The 16,877-nt window shown below is 38.0% G+C and overlaps 1 protein-coding gene across 1 annotated transcript in view; it reads left to right on the top strand.

The window, feature by feature from the left end:
- Positions 1-16,877, top strand: part of SCUBE1 (signal peptide, CUB domain and EGF like domain containing 1) — a 201,000-nt gene that overhangs the window by 130,089 nt on the left and 54,034 nt on the right. The window contains exon 8 of the mRNA XM_051644074.1: positions 766-882. Coding sequence (XP_051500034.1) covers positions 766-882 — 117 coding nt within the window. The remainder of the gene's footprint in view (positions 1-765; positions 883-16,877) is intronic.

Raw genomic sequence — 16,877 nt, 5'->3', positions numbered from 1 at the left:
TATTGCAGCTTTCTCTTGCCTGTGTTTGCCCAGCCACCCTTCTACATACTACAAGCACTGGGAAATTTCAATGACACAGCTTGGAATGGGTTCAGTGACCTCAATTATGCCCTCCCACCCACTCCAAACTCCTTTCAATTTGCAAAAAGCTTTAAGTGGACAAAACCCAGATGCCTTTTGCTTGTAGTTCAGTAAGAACAGATTGGGCATGTAGATTCTTGTCAAAGTGATATATGTAGTTCATTTTCCATTAACTCTTTCTTAACTAAGGATTTTAAATTCTCAGTTCCAAGTCTAGCACTCTGCTTTGCTTTCTACTGCTTTTTAAAGTTCATTATGCCTACAGCATCACTTAAAAAAATGAACCTTAAAAGGCTTTGGCTAGACAGTGACTGATACGAAACAGACTGAATGTTTGGTTCTGCTTTTAAAGGCAATCAGTTTTTTCCTTTTTAAAATTGTTTCATATGTAATAACCCATCCTATTGTCTAGGACAGCCCAAAATCACTAACTAAATATAATAAATAAAAACACCAGTTTGGGGGAAGAAAGAAATCCTGACCTGCGGAAACGATTTACCAGTCAAAACCAGTACACGGGGCCTGATGACCTTGAGAGCTTGCTGCAGTTGGCTTGCTTAAACTTAGGTTGCTTTCACAATGTTGTAATACTGCCCTAAAGAGTTTGTGCCTCTCCCCTCCCCCAGAACATTTCATTACACTCCCTTTCTCCCTCTCTCTCTCTCTTTCTCTTTCATTCTGCAGAAACATGTGCTGTCAATAACGGAGGCTGTGATCGGACTTGCAAAGACACCGCGACAGGGGTACGATGCAGTTGCCCAGTTGGATTCACCCTGCAGCCTGATGGGAAAACGTGCAAAGGTCAGCTTCTGTTTGCTTTGCAATGCATCATTTGCCTTCAGCAGTTCCAGTACAAGATGTAAATATTCAGTTATTTAATCAATACTTTTAAGTTGAGGCGATACTGGCATAGTGATTGCAATGTAGTTCATTAACTTTCTCCTTCCCTAGTTTACCTATTTATTTACCTACTTCAATAATTTTTCTCTCTGTTTATTGGCGTTTTATTACTGCAAGGAAATGAGATGCAGAGGTCAAACCATTTCAAACTGACCAGAGATTTAGAGGAACAACTCTGGGCTGCAAAATGCCTTCAGTTTCAAAGGATAGTTCTATACCCTTGTAAAACTCCAGTCACTTAATGGTGTCTGAATTTTTCCATTCAAAAAGCAAGTTAAAATTCTCAACCAGTACTTTTTTACCTTCAGATAATCAACTGGTTACGAAGTGAAGCCAAGCAAAAGATGCAGAGGTATTGCTCAAAAAAACCCAGAGAACTGTCCATTTCTCTCCCTTCAAAACATACGGAGCCAGCTACAAAAGAAAACCAAAACAGCATTTACTGCTGCACAGGTCTAAACTGTACAGCAGATGCTCAGATTTTGCTGTTCCAAAGGCAGCACAGGAACCTGAGCATCTTGTCCTTCATGAGTGTTTTAAAACTGAGGTCAGGGGAAGAAAGAGCAAAAGAGAGCATCTGATATCACTATCAACATCTGTTCTCAGTTAAGGAGACAGCGACAGTTCTCAAATATCCCTGCAGAATCACACTTAATGGCACATTTGGATACATGTTATTAGGACCAGGCCCTCCATCATCTGTTTTCCCATCTTCCTATGTATTTCTTTTGAGCTTTATCGCAAGAAACTTTGTGATGGACATCCAGGAGGACATTGCATATATTGTTGTCACAGGGAACAGTTTTTATTACTCAGTGACTTAGCATAAGTTGACCTAACTTGCTAAGAAACTATTGGGACTTTTTTCCTTCAAAGTAACCAGAAATGTCAGAATATTCTCAGTCCAGGGCTAGATGTTACTTAAAATAGTAAAACCCACAAAAATAAACAGAAAATGTGTGGTTTCCTCTTGCTCCAGGCTGAAAAATCCCAGTGCTTGGGCATGATCCTGTTAATATTTATAGAAATAACAGTCCATTTGCCTGTTTATTTGAAAATAAAACATTTAAACTGCCATTGCACACAATGTTAATAGTTAAGGGTGAGCACACATCAAAAATTAGTCATTTTAGTTCAAGCCACATAAAAATAAATCTTCATTTTTATAGGCTGACTAGCTAAGCCATAGCAGAGCAGTAACAGTGATTCCACCGAGGGCTTAAAAAGGAGGCATTTTAATTCTGTAACATACACCTAGACTTGATCATAATGTTTATTATTGAAACTGCATCATGAAAAAAAAAATTAAAAAAAATAATTCTAAATTTAGAAGTTTGGCCATAGAGCTAATATGAAACACTATTTGTTTAATAATCAAGTCTGTAATTAATGCTACAGACAAAATGAAATATTAACTGATCCTCAAACCAAATGCCCTAGCACTTTCACATTTTTTCTTTTCCCCTTTTTAATGAGGAAAAAATATAAGAAATAGAATCTCTGTTTTTATGATGCTGCAGATTCTTTATTTTGTTAAAATAAGCAGCAACTGGAAATTAACTCACGTGGTTTAACAAACCAACCAGGCCATTTCTTTTTAACCTTTATTGTCATTTTAGGAAATACTCTTAATCATAAAATGGTAAAAATATATGATTTGCATTTAATTTAATTGCAATTAATAATATTTATCTAATGTATTGTGCTGTGAGATTTAGATTCTGCTTCCCTGAAGCTAAAATAACTTCCCATTTAAATCTGTGCACAAAGGAACCTGCACTTCAGCTGACCAGTGGAGCTTCTTCTATAGCTTTTGCAGGCAGCTCTTAGTGAAGACTGCTCTCTAAAATTTACATCTTCTGAGTGCAAAAGTGACCATTTTGGTGGAGTAACACTGATGCCTTCTTGGCTTCTCTTGCTCATGTGTAAAGCCTGGAAAAGGCTGAGGTGGGGAAATGCAGTGTGCATATAATCTTTCCTCTGAATTCTGTAGGAAACAAAAGAGTAAGCAACTCAAGTTTTCTCCTGTGATTTTTCTTCTCTTTACTCTTCTTGATTTGACTGGCCCACAGTTACTCCTCATTTATACAGTTCATTGTTGCAACATTACATCTGTGTGGTAAGAACAATGGATTATCTCTTGCATGCCCTTTAAAGTATCTTCAAGGATCATGCAGTTGTCACATCCTGTCTTTCTTGAGCAGAGTTTTCAAGTCCATCAGATGTCACAGCATCTCCAAATGAGGTTTTTCATAGGAGTGACGTTTTAGGAGAGGTCATATTTCTAAATAAGAAAAAATATATGCCATTGTCTATTAAAGGAAAGATACAAGGCATGTAAAAAAGCTGAGATAAACTGGAGGAATAATTAATATATTAATTGAAAAATGCAGTTGTGGGTTGAGCAAAAATATTAATATGTTTAGATTGAATTTAGCAAAGAATGTTGACCAAAAATAATGTTTTTATTGGGAAGTCTAAGATTTTTCAGTCCATTTTGGCATCGTCCTCTCTAAGACACTTCACATAGTGCAGCTACTATTTGAGACTATGTCATTGCTTAGATTCAAGGGGCTTAAATAAGACTCAAAGAAACTTCTGAACTTTTGAGTACTTCAAGGTGGAGAATTTGCAATTTATTAATTTGTAGTTCTAGCTCACTTGTAGGTGATTTCCTCAATAGTGCTCTTTTACCCTACTGGTATTTTATGCAAATCTGTTGCCACTTTTATTCCTTTTTTTTTTACAAGGGAAACAGGGAAATTAGATAACTTTTTTATTTTAAAATTAATGAAATAAATAAAAATATTATTTTTCTAAATAAATAAAAAAAGTTATAGATTATTCTCTTTAAAAATCAAGACTAGTCTGTTTTAGGCATTCAACTGACATACAGTAGGAAAAAGAGTTTACTGAAAATGTTCACAGGTTTCTGTTTAGTAGTTTGGAATGTCATTAACTGTTTAGTATAGAAAAATGGCAAGTATACCTACAAAAGCAAAAGGGAGTTTTTTAAGAAAGAGCGTACGTAAAACATGCTTGATTTGCCAAAAGATGGCAAATTAGCCCCATTAAATGTAACTGAGAGTTCTACACTTGGTTTGCAAAATCGTATTTATGTTCTATTGTTCTGTCATAAAAGCTGAGATAGATTCAGATCACAGAGTACAGCACAGAGTCAGGATTGAAACTCTAGTGTTTCTCCTGGCCTTTTCCCAATGTGTCGGAGAATGGAGGGTGCAGGAATGCAATTTCCAAGTACTACAAGGGACCTACCTTCAGCAGTTTTGCATGTCAACCCCTTTCACAGGCTCAGTGGGAAATGACAGTTCATTGTACCTCAAAGAATCAAGCTCCTTTGTTAATGCAGAGTGCAGTCTGCTTTATATCAAAAGTCAATCAAAGAGGGGAAAAAATTGTTGTGGAGAAAGTTTTAACATGGAATATGTTCATGTAGCTGCATAGCCTGCAGGAAGTCTACTGTGGCAGAAAATGGTGATTTCTGGAAGCTGAAAAAGTCTTTTTTACCTCAGATTCTTTCATAGAATCATAGAATCATGGAATGGTTTGGGTTGAGAGGGACCTTTAAAGGTCACCTGGTCCAGCCTCCTCACCCACAGCAACTTTCTCACTATATCACTTACCTGATCTTGTAGTGAAGTAGGGGCAGAAGTTCTGTGACTTTTTAGAGGGACTTTCAGATGTACTAACGTTGACTGGGATAAAAATTCATTAGTCTTTTGCTGTTCTTTAAAAGTCAGTCTCAAACTCAAGTCTTCTCTCAGCTGGGTTTGCACACAAAGGAGAATGCTCCTCTTTTCCCTTCAGCTTTGCTATCAACTTGGCTCTTAATAAGCCAAACCATGGGGGCTTTTGTCAGCTACAAAGAAGAGACACATCCCAGGCAGAAAGAGTTCCATATTTTCCATCTAATAAATGCTATTTAATTTATCCTACCGTTGCAACTGGGTGATCCCAGCTTAATGCAAATTTCATTTGCTGCTGTCGATTATTGTGCTACACATAACAGAACAGTGTAGTTCATTTCCTTAAATACCTACCGAGTCATCCCACAGAAATCAGCTGATACAGACAGGAAGGGAGCCAGAGGATTAAAAGACATAGTGACCCAGGATTGCTTATTGCCTCCTACCCACTTTTTAATATCCCCTATATTCTATATGTCAGGGGTTCTGTGGTCTCTAGCTCCCTTGCTTTGGTTTCTGTGCATCCTTCCTGCTGAGTATCCTTTTCATGCATCCAGCTGTAATCTGTCCGCAGTGAGAAGATTGATCAGTTCAGCATTTTTGTTATATTAGATACAACTTATGTAGGAGCAGGAGTCTCATTTGCAAAGAACTTTTGGGAGTGAAGAAGAAGTGAAGTCCGACCACATTAGACTTAGTACAAATTTCTGAAGATTGTTTAAATCCAGCTGCCAAACTGGATCAAAAACCAAAGAAAGGGCTAGTCTGCCTGAGGGCAGCTACAGAAGGATGGCAGACAAGCTGAGCAAGGGAGCATTCTTCTTCCAGAGCTTACAGTAGAGAAGGACTGGGGGTGACACCTGAGAGAGACAGGGGCTTGCTTTGTGGCTTCTCTAAAAAAGTGAATTAGAGCAAGAGGAAGCACCACAGGCTTCTGGCATGGTGTAAAAGGTAGCATCTTTTGTCTGATGTGCTCCATCTCTGCCTCAGGGATGTAACTGTGCCCCTGAGGCACTCTTGTGCCTCAGAATAGTGAAGCTTCTCAGCACCATACACATAGACATAAAGGAACTGTGCAGAGCAAATATAGTTTTTAAGCAGAAGAGGAGCATTGCTTGATTTCTAAGGGTTATGGAGCAAAATCCATAAACATCTATAAAGTGCCACCTAACTTTGCAGTGCCCCATAGATGTTTCCTAATAGCAAGATGTGTATTACTTCGTTGACCTAACTTTCTATTTTTCATCATTTTCATAGGTAAGCTTGACAGTGGGATTTTGTGGGAGGCACAGCTCAGCTGGGCTAGAACATCAGTGGTTTTAGTAGTAATATGATGTTACATTGATAATCTGCCACCAGCTGTGGCTAAATACAGCAGTATTATTTAATGTGCACAAATAGATCTTTGCCCCAAGCTCAGGTGATCACATGGACATGTATTGAGGAGACAGAAAGGTGCCTGTACATCTCCACCTAGAGATGGGGCATTTTATTTATTGTGCAACATTAAGTAGCCCTTCTTAGCCCTCTGGCATATTGTTTAACTAGAGCAGTGTTACGCTGGGGTTATGTGACTAGATGCTGTTTAGTCAAACATTTCTTCTTCCTGCTGTCTCATTGTCATGGTTACCCAGCAGTGTGGTGTGCTCTCTACTTCCTTGAAACAGGCCCCCATCCTTTTGCATTCAGCTGCAGCAAAGAAATGTGGCACTTACATGCTTAAATACTTGACTGTGCTTCAGTGGGAGCATCAGAAATGCCTTAGCGCTGAATGATTTGCCCACTAACTCAGCTCTAACCTTCCTTATCATTCAGCAACCTAGAAGAGTAGGAGCATAAAAACTAATAAATTATTTCAGTCAAAAGACCAAATAAAAGTTTCTTGAAATAAAAGGGAATTTTTGCATTGGCTTTATTAGACTGACATAGTAAATACTCTTTTTTATCTTCCCTAATTGCAGCCTGTTACAGCAGGAAAATCCATTTCAAATTGGTTACGAATACAAGAAAGTGAAACTCTGAAAGTGAGTTAGATTTTGAAAATGGAATTGTTTCTGTGAGGAGTTTGTTATGGAATGAGGTTCAATGAAGCGAATTATGTCGTGTTTTGTTAACTGTGAACTGAAAAGTTTCATTAAATTAAACATTTAAAATTAATGTTTTACGTAAGTTTGACACAAGAATATGACTCAGATGTTGAAGGGTTCCCTCTCTTTTCATTCAGAACACACTAACACTAAGTGAAAAACTCACGATGAACAGTTTAGCTGGCCAATTTGGCTTCATTTCCTGGCTACAGAATATCTGTGAACAGTTATGATTCCCTCCATCATTCTATTAGTCAAATTGCTTAAAATTTGTTTTAGGTTTTTTCTCTAAATTGGATTAAATTGACTAAAGCTTTTAGAATTGCATCTTGTCAGTCCGGATCAATTCACATGAAACTAAAAATGTTTCCTCTTTTTTTTAGAAAGGAACACCAGAAAGAGATGCAGGTTATTTTTATTGTTTATCATTAGTAAGATGCTGTTGTTAATCTGATACGTCAATTATTAGCTTGCTTGAGTTATGATACTACCTTTGTTTGACTGTGTCTGGTTAAGTTTCAGAGTAGTATTTTTTTTTCACTGATTGCCCAAATGGGGAAGTTTTTGCAGTAGGAGGAACTGCATAGGATGAACTCAGGATTTGTTTAGTTAGTATCCCTGACTCGACTTGTGTGACAGTAAAAGTTTGACAGTAAAACATAGCCCTGTGCAAGGTAACCTCTGTGAAATACATGCATCAGTCAAGTTTGCACCAAGGCAAGTAGAACTAAAGTGTCACATAGACCCACACTTTTCACATAACAAGTGTCTCAATGACTTCAGAATCAAGTCTATAGGTTTGAAGTAGGTCTTCTGAACTAAGATTTGTCTCAGAGGCAAATGCAAGACAGGCACAAATTCATGCATGTGTATGAACTTCTATTTTTTTAGTTTAAGCACTGTTCTAGTTTTCTTCCTTAGCTCTGAAGAGACCTCCTTAAAAGTAGTAACCGTAATACAAAAAAGTTCTCCTCAATTAGATTGCCACAGAAAATTCTTAGGTTTCTGTTTAAGTGATACCATCATTTTACCAAAGATATACATGACTTTTTCATAAGTGTGTAAGAAGCATTAGAGAAAACATTACTAAAATAGCATGCTGGAAGGTAACCTAAGTTCCCTGCTGAAGTGTGTAACTTCCATTTAAAGGTGCACAGCCACAGGATTTACTTCTGCATAACTTTGAGGAATGTATTGCATTAGAATCACTAAGATACTGTGCTGTAAAGCTTGAATTATGTTCCCTGTTAAATTGATTCCCATACATCAGCATTTTAAATTAAAAGGAATTTAAATTCTCTCCTCAAGAGTTTAAACTTCTAGATGTTGCTTATAGAATCAACTTTTGTTCATAGCTGCTTGACTACTCCTACTTGAGATCCAGAGGCTGCTTTCTGTGTATCTCCCATTAGCAGTATCCTGTAGTGTGATGTCTGTGGTACTTCACGCAGTGCAAGGCATATTGGTGCCTGCTCTACATTGCATGGCATTAGTGTTGATAGGTGTTGTACCTGCACCTAGAGCAGGTCCTGGGACATGCAAAAAGAGCTTTTCCCAGCTCACCTTTCTCACAGAATCACAGAATGACCAAGGCTGGAAAAGATCAAGTCCAGCCTATGACCTAACACCACCACATTAGCTAGACCATGGCACTGAGTGCCACATTCAGCCTTTCCTTGAACACATCCAGGGATGGTGCCTCCACCACTGCCCTGGGAAATCCATTCCAATGTCTAATCACCCTGACCATGAGGAAGTACTTCCTAATACCAACCTAAACCTCCCCTGGAGCAGCTTGAGGCCGTATCCTCTTGTCTTGTTGCTAGATGCCTGGAAAGAGAGCCCAGCCCCCATCTCAAGCAACTTGAAGATTTTTTTTTTGGTTTTTTTAAGACATGTGAAGAAGTCTGTTTAGCTTTCTCCACATTAGACACATAAAGATTTTGAAGAACATAAGTATTATGAGCCATTAGCCATAATAAGCCATGAGTATTTTCCAATGTTCTCTCAAAAAAAGGGAAAAAAACCAACATACCTGCAAATGTTGTGAAAGAATAAGCTCAAATGAGGTGAGTTGCTGGCATTTATCACCTCCAATGCAGTCAGAGTGCTACAGTACTAGTAGCAAATGTCAGCATACATGTCAGTCACAAGATGACAAGCAGGAGTGGGGTTTTTGGAAGGGGACATCTGGCGATGCCAGGAAGCGCAAAGACCTTGTTTTATTCTGTTTTCTTCTGATTATATTTCCCTTGGTAATCACAGCACCTGAAATGGCCTTTTACTGCTGTGGTACATCTTTAAAATGATTCATGTAGTTAATAAACCAATTGTACTCCTACTTTTAATACCAACTTACACCATTGCTGCTTCATGCTAGAGTGACTTGGTGTACAGCACATTAAATTTTGTTAACATCCTGCTGATACAGTGCTTCATATTCATGGTTTGGTTTGGAAAGTAGCATATAGAAAATGATCCCTTAGCCTCACTCTCAGTCAAAGGTACAGTGATGACTAGTTAGAGCAGCTTTTCATTTAAGCTAATAAGTAGCTTCTCTTTGCTTGCTGCACATAAATAAAGCTATCTGGGTTGAATTGCTCTGGGATATCCCACAGCAGTAGTATGCATATTGCTTAGAGTCTGTCAAAAGTAACTAAGGGAAAGACAGGATTAGTCTCTGTAGGCTTTAATTTACTATTTTGGTATCTCCACTGGAAAAATATGCAAAACTTTGCAAATGGAAACAGATTGAGATACACTGAATGCTTAGAGCCTCTATGAAGAAGCTGACCCATACAGACAGAACATTTTAATCATGATTCCTGGAAGTGTCAAGTGATTGAAGGTTTTTATGTGATCAACCAGATACACTTCAGGCTTTTTAGGGGAAAATTTCTCAGACATTTCAGAAAATTGAATCCTTGTGCAATTTCAAGTCAAGAACCTCAGAAGAAAAAAGGTATTGAAAATTACTATTTCAGTTTTAAAATGGAGTTTGTCATCCTCATGCCTCTGTATAGACTGCACCTTGTGACTCTTCCTTTGATCCCCACAGCCCATATTGCCCCTGCCAAGGATACTAAGCTAGAATGTCCACCCTCTCTTCGATGCATCAGCTCTCAGTGGTCATCAGCTTTGATTTTGGACCTTGTGCCTTTTACTTCTCTCAGGAATCCCACCGTGTCCCATTTCTTAGACTATGGTCAGAAGAATAGGTGACCCCAAGGAAAAATAAGCACATCAGCCTTGGCAATTCCTGATGGGATTAGAGGTTTTACATCATATGGCTAAAATACCTCCTGTTTGCACAAGCTTAAAGGTATGTGCATTGGGAAATAACAGGGAACAGCTGGCACTCTCTGAACTCATATCCTGTCATAATAACATGCTCATAAGCACACGCAAATAATCTAATCCCAGCCTATAAGGTGTCCACTTTACTTGCCTTGAAAATATATCTGAACTGGAGTACTCGTTCCACTTCCTTCAGAGTACTGACCAGTGAAGAATAATGTGATTCTTCTTGATCTTAACAGTAGAAACAAAATATTAGAAAAAAGTGGATGTGAATGCAGTTGTGCAAAGAGGCCTGTGTTCTCCTCTCCCATGTCAGTCAATGCAGCACAAAATGACAGTGCCTATGTGGTTTTCTTCTACCTTCTGTGTAACTCCCTCAGAAAAATATCTTGCTCCAGAGGAATCATACTTGATTTTTATCAACAGCAGATACTAGCCCATTTGCCAAAGCTTGTTCACAAGCTATCTGGAGTCAGGGGGTAGAATTTTAGAAGTTAATTATTAAAGTATGTGTTGTCTTTTAACAACGCTTAAGTGTTTACTAAAGTGGTTTATTTTGAGCCATCCTTTCTCCCTGATTACTTTCTCCCTGCTTCTCATCAGCTTAAACCAAGAGTAAACTTCCCAATAGTAAAATCAAGATCGAGTTTTCATAGTGCATTATACAGCAACTTTGCTTCCAGCAGACCCCTTACACAACTCTGTTTTCAAGCTATAACAACTTACCAGTGTTTGTAACTAGAAATAAGTGCATGTTAAAATATAAACACCATTTGAGTTTGCTTTTCTGTACTTGTAAGCAAAGAGCTATTAGAAAATAGAAGAGATTAGATATGATCACAAGCCACTATAGCCATGAATCAAAACAAAATACGCATTTGCCCTCTCCATGCTGAACACAAGGCAAATACAGATCTTGGGGACAAGGTCTGTCTTTTATCCTAAAAAGAATAAAAAAATTAAATACAAAAACCTCTTCTATGTTTGCATGCACAAATTCTGTGACACAGAATGGAGAATGGACAGAGGAACATCTTTGCCTTGCATGAGAAGTCAGCACCTAAATAAATTCATGAGCATGAGACTGATGTGAAGAATGATGTTAATGAAAATTCGGGTTCTCCAGTAACTAGACTAGTGCTTTACAGAGAAACAAAAATAGTCGTTTTCTACATATGTGATGCACAGATTAAATGTGCAATTAAATGTTCAATTAGAATAGCTGAATTTTCTTTGAAATACTTTCTGACAAACAATTTCTAACCATTTTAGAGTGCTTCCACATAGTTCAAGCATTGTGAGATCAAATGCCATTTTCAGGAAGCAAGCAGATACAGCTTTTTGGTAAAGGCAGATTTGTGTGAATCTCAAACTGCTCAAGTGATTTATGGAGACCAACAGATTGTCTGTGTAGATGTTGCAGCAGCAGCAAAGATTCTCCCTGTCTCTTAGTCTTCCTAACACTTTTCTTCTGACAAAACCCATATGATTAAGAAAATGGAAGTGTTTGTGCCAAAGGCTGACAGTGAGTGATTGAGGACTATGAAACAATAGATGCAGCCATCTAACTGAAGAAAAAAGTAATTAAAAAAAAAAACATTAAATGAGAGGAGAATGAAGACTTTTGTAAAGAAAACAGTGATCCTGTTCACTGCTTGAGTACTGGCAAGTTTCTGAGAACACACACTTTGTAACTTCTTTGGGAAAACACCAAGAAGGTTGTATTATAGTGCAACCCAGTAAATGCTTCTACAGGGAGTTCTTTGGCAGATGAATCAACCATGTGCATGGAATACACTGCAGAGATAACAGGTAGACCTGTAGTTGGTGAAAGAAGAAGATGCAAAGGACATTTTCTAAATTTATTTAACAAGAGTGACAAATGGAGGACTAAAGCCAAAAGGGAGTATTAAGTAACAGAGAAAGTTTTGAGTTTGATTTTGTTTTGGAAGGACATGAGCAAGATGCAAGATGATCTGTTTCGAGAAAAAGCCCTCATAAAGATCAGGATTGAGAGAGGGAAGACCAAGTAACTGATGGAAGAGCAATGGTCAAGTTCAGCTTATCAGAAGAGCTGCTTGTTTAGAAGAGATGGGTAAGACTAGGAAATCAGGCCAGAGCACAAGCTCCCAGGTAGCTACAAAAACATTTTCAAAGTAGCTCCCTAAATGTGGATTAAAGAAGCAAACATTAAGGCCTATATGTGATAGCCTTATAGATGAGGCCACAGTTATTTTATGTCATTACATTGATGTTATCCAGTCTCAAGACAAAGAACAAATAAGATCAACCCAATGTGCAGGAAATGGCAACAGCATCTGGCAGGCAGCTGCAGCAGCTCAGCAGAAAGCTCTGCAACATGTCCAGTGAGGGGGCCATAGTCATCTGTCCCAGCTCTGCTGCCCTGGAAACAACTGTTTCAAGGAATGATAAGACTGGGAGGTGACTAAGAATCAGGATCCTAATTTTTTCCCCACTTTTCTAAAGAAAAGAGGGAGTCAACTGTTATTGGTGCAGAGGCAAATCTGGTATGTGATAGGATGACAGAGCATCTGACCAAGGGGCAGAGGGAGGCAGAAAGAGAGAAGGATCAGCAGAGTTGGTAGTAAAACCATAAGTGGTGGACAAGATGTTGCAGAGCCGGGAAGATGATGGCCACCAGCAGAAAATGTGTGGGTTTTGCAGGAGGAAAAGAGAGGTAGGTGGTAGGTGGCTGCAAGTGGTCAGAAACCTAGGGAGGGGATCAGAAAAGTGAGCAATTGGACACTGATTGATGGGGACATATGTTGACTGGGCATCAAACAGTGAATTTTGGATATGTAGACATGAATCTAGAGGGATCCAGACTTTCTAAGAAAGAATTGAAGATTCAGGCCACAGTGAAGAAAAATGAAAATATCAAACCACAGGATTTTTAAAAAACTGAGAAGAAATGCAGATTTTAGATACAGGTGAAATTTGTCAGAAGAAAATTGAATGGAAGACAAAAAAAAAGTGTGTGGAGAGCAGATTCCAAAAAATAAAACTGTGGATAACATCTGCCTGTTAACTGTTGCTGCAAATTTATCTACTCTAGAATGTGTGTGAAACTTTCTCTATCCCTATTTTTTTGGGGGGAGGATTGCCTTTTTTTTTTTTTTTTAGGTTAAAGACATGCAATTCATTTGTCTGCTGTAGACTTGTTCATGACAGGCAAATATAATATAACAGATTATCTTCCATTAAAAAATTGCAGACTTGGGTCAGCTGCCATGTAACTCATTCAGTTTCATTCCCTCCCAAGGGTTCCATCTATCCCCACAAAATAAATTCATGTGTACTAAGTTGGGGTTTTTTCATGACTAGGCAATATCCCTGTTCCCTGGAAACTTGCAGTTGTTATTTGTCTTTGTGAACCTCCCCTTTGAAAATGCCAAATCCTTTAAATTAATGCTTGGGAGGGTCATATTTTGCATTTCAGTTGTTGAAAAGACCTTGCATTTATTCAACAATATAAAGCTCCCCGAGGATCAGCCACCACAGTTTATTATGTAAAAGTGTGCTGTGCTTTCTGTAATTTGGGGGTTGACTGCTCACATAATCATAGCTGCCAACATTCAAAACTTGACAGTATTTTTTTCATCCTTATATTACTGCTTTCTCATCATAAAATACATTTTGATATTTATATGGCTAGATCTTGCCCTCATTGAAGTATTTTGCCTTCTCAGGTACAGAACTGATGCCCAATTGGTTGAAGCAATGTCTTCAAAAAGTTTTGTAGAGTTTATTTTTAATGACCAGCTAATTTCTTTGATTCACTATCAGCTAGGAGGAATTGGAATTATCATGAGCTAATTGCATTCAGCGCTGGCCTTTTCATCAGAGTAGCTTTATCATAGGAAAGCTAGCATGGTTTCTGTGGGACTTTAGAGTGAGCATCAGTATCTTCAGCTGTCCTTAATACCAGTTTTGTTTTAAATTTTATTTAATTAAATTCAAATTATTATATTTTTTAAAAATTAAAAATAAACATTTTGGAAGCAAACTGAGATTCTTGAAGTTAAGCACACAACTTCCATGAGCAGATAGCAATTCCAAGAGGGGAAATGAAAACAACTATGGGTAGAGGTAAGTTGAATTAATATGATAAGTCCAGAGTTTATTATTTCTTGGTCCAACAGTGCACAGCATACTCACTTCCCTCTGTGCTCTTCATTTATATTGCATGAAAAAAAGGAATACTAAAAGAGCAAGGCCTTTTTTTTTTTTTTGTGAGACCTAGCAGAGAGAAGATGCCCAGGGATGTCAGCTCCCCATTTTTTTCTGATTTATACTTTAAGAGACACTGAACTATCTCCTTTACTGTTGCCATTGTGTATAACCTTCAGCAACTCAGTCTCAGCTCTTCCTGCATAAAATGCAGAAACATTAAACATAGAATTATCATGGTCGTAGTGGCTGTGTGAATAATTAAGGTAGGTAAATAGCCAGCCCAATGTATTTGCACAGTTCTGAACCACCATTTTAACCACATACTCCAGGTCTGTATGTATTTACACGGTCATCTGAGTTTCCCAGAGTATGATGTACTGTACTTTTCCACATGCTTTGTAAAATGGAGAGATGTTTTTCCTTGTCCTCATTATGGATGGGATTGTTAACTGTGCACTTATTTCTTCTTCTCCAGGGTTTTATTTAAAAAGCACTGTGATTGATAAAATGGTACAGTTGGAGAAAAAAAAAAACTTTTGTTTCTGGGATTCCTGTGGCTTCTCTTTTTGTTGGTGGGGGAAAGTAGTTTTTGCAATTAGCTTAGCCTATCAGCCTAGAAAGTAAAAGAATCTATCAGTCTATTTCTTCATGTCTCCAGTCCTCTTCACATTCTGGTGTCACAGCCTAAGACAGCTTGCACTGTTTGGACTCCTAGCATTGCACTAACATGTTTTTAAGTTTAAAAAAGAATTTAGTGTTCAGCAAAAATTTTAAATGAAAATCCTTTCTTTTCACATTAGATTTAGTAAATCCCTTCCCTTTCACAAATAAGAAATCAGGACCTAAACTATTCTGACAGCTTTTCTAAATTTCCAAGCTTTTTGTGCTTTATAAATCTAATTAACTGTGATAAGAAAATAATAGGACATAATGTTTATTTTACGAGGTGATTGATCTCTTGGCAGCCTGGCAGACTCTTTTATTGATTGGTTGGTGGATAATGTCAGAGTGGATATGTCCTGGAGGAGAATAGCTGACACCTAAATCCATATGTGACAGATTACCATCTGAGTTGGAAGACAGGTTTCTTCGTGAAATTGCAAAGATAACAGGTGAAAATGGAGAAAGTGACATGAGGGAAATGTGTTGAAACCTGCCTCAACCTTTCCATGCTCTAAGAGCATTTACACAAAGCTCTCTCTTTTGTGGGCAACCTGTTTTCAGGATGAGGGAGATTAAATTTTAATTACACTCATTCCTGTCTGCCCAGTCAAGTTTTAGTTCTATTAATTAGGAAAATGTCTTGCCCCACAACCTAGCCATAAAGCTAATTAAACAGAGAACCTTCATTTGCTACTTAGTGAAACTTCAGTTCAGTAGTGATTATCATGCGATCATACATTACAGTTAATTAGCACTGTGGTAGGGAAAATGAGGATGTCGATGAAGTGCAAAACTCAAATTAGAGGTGCTGTAACACAAGCCTTATTTCATTTTGTAGCTATCTGATGCAGGGAAATCACAGGCTGCCCTACCTGCCTCAGTTTCACATTTTTTAAAGGAGAATTAAACTTATCTCTCCAGCAGAAGTGTGTAGGTTTAATGTAATGAAGCTGATAAGATGCTGGTCTTTGAAATTGTCCAGTAGAAGTCGTTGCATAAATGGAATTATTCCTGCCTGAAACATGGAAAGCATGTTAGAGGCAACAAACTGTGCAGTCACAAGCAGAGTGGTGTAACATCACGTGTACTTCAGAAGCCAGCCATACACTTCTGCACATATTCACAAAATCTTCCAGGGCAAAATGCTACGTGGAACGTGCTGCTGTATCAAACCATTCAGAAGCCTAGATCACAAATTAAAAGTAGCTACAATTTGACTAGAAATGTTGACAGTTAGTTACTTTGATTCATAACGCTTTGTTCAATTGTAAGAATTCTTTATCAAGTTCTGGTCCTCAAAATGTCAAGTGATAATTACCAATGCCCCATTAAACAGATGAAGTAAAGCAGAGGAGTGTTACAACTTGCCCCAAATTCTAGATAAACCCATTGTAAAACTGGAACTAGAACTCCTGGTAAAATACCAGAAAACAGCTGTCTCAGTGTTTTCTGGAGGGAAGAGCAGAGCCTAAGTTCTTTGATTTCAATTTTTTCACAGTGGCACTGAATGCATTGAGTCTGAGGATGTTAAATAATCTTTATACCTCAAGAAAATATCCCTGGAATGCATTATTTAAGACACTGTGGGAACTGTTATTCAGAACATTGCCAGTATAGCCTGATAAGTTATGCTTACGTTATCCTGAGTTACTCGATAGATTTTAAGTTTTGTTGCAAAGTGACAGGCAAATATTACAATAATTGCAATCTGAGCATTGGTGCCTTTGGTACTATTTGTAATCTAGAGCAACATGTAGAACAGTATGTGTATTCTGCAAGTCTGTGCTGATTGACACAGTGTCTAGGCGAGGTAGTTTGCTGGGTTGTGCACTGGGCTTGGATTCAAGTGTGTATGAGTTTGTTTGTTTGTCTGTGCCTCTATTTCCCCACCTCTGACACAGGATTAAAAAGTTTTGTGTCTGCTTTATGAAGTACTTTGTGGTCT

The sequence above is a fragment of the Apus apus genome, chromosome 1 (genome assembly GCF_020740795.1).
Source record: "Apus apus isolate bApuApu2 chromosome 1, bApuApu2.pri.cur, whole genome shotgun sequence".
Lineage (NCBI taxonomy): Eukaryota > Metazoa > Chordata > Aves > Apodiformes > Apodidae > Apus > Apus apus.
This window is presented reverse-complemented; position numbering and strand designations above follow the sequence as displayed.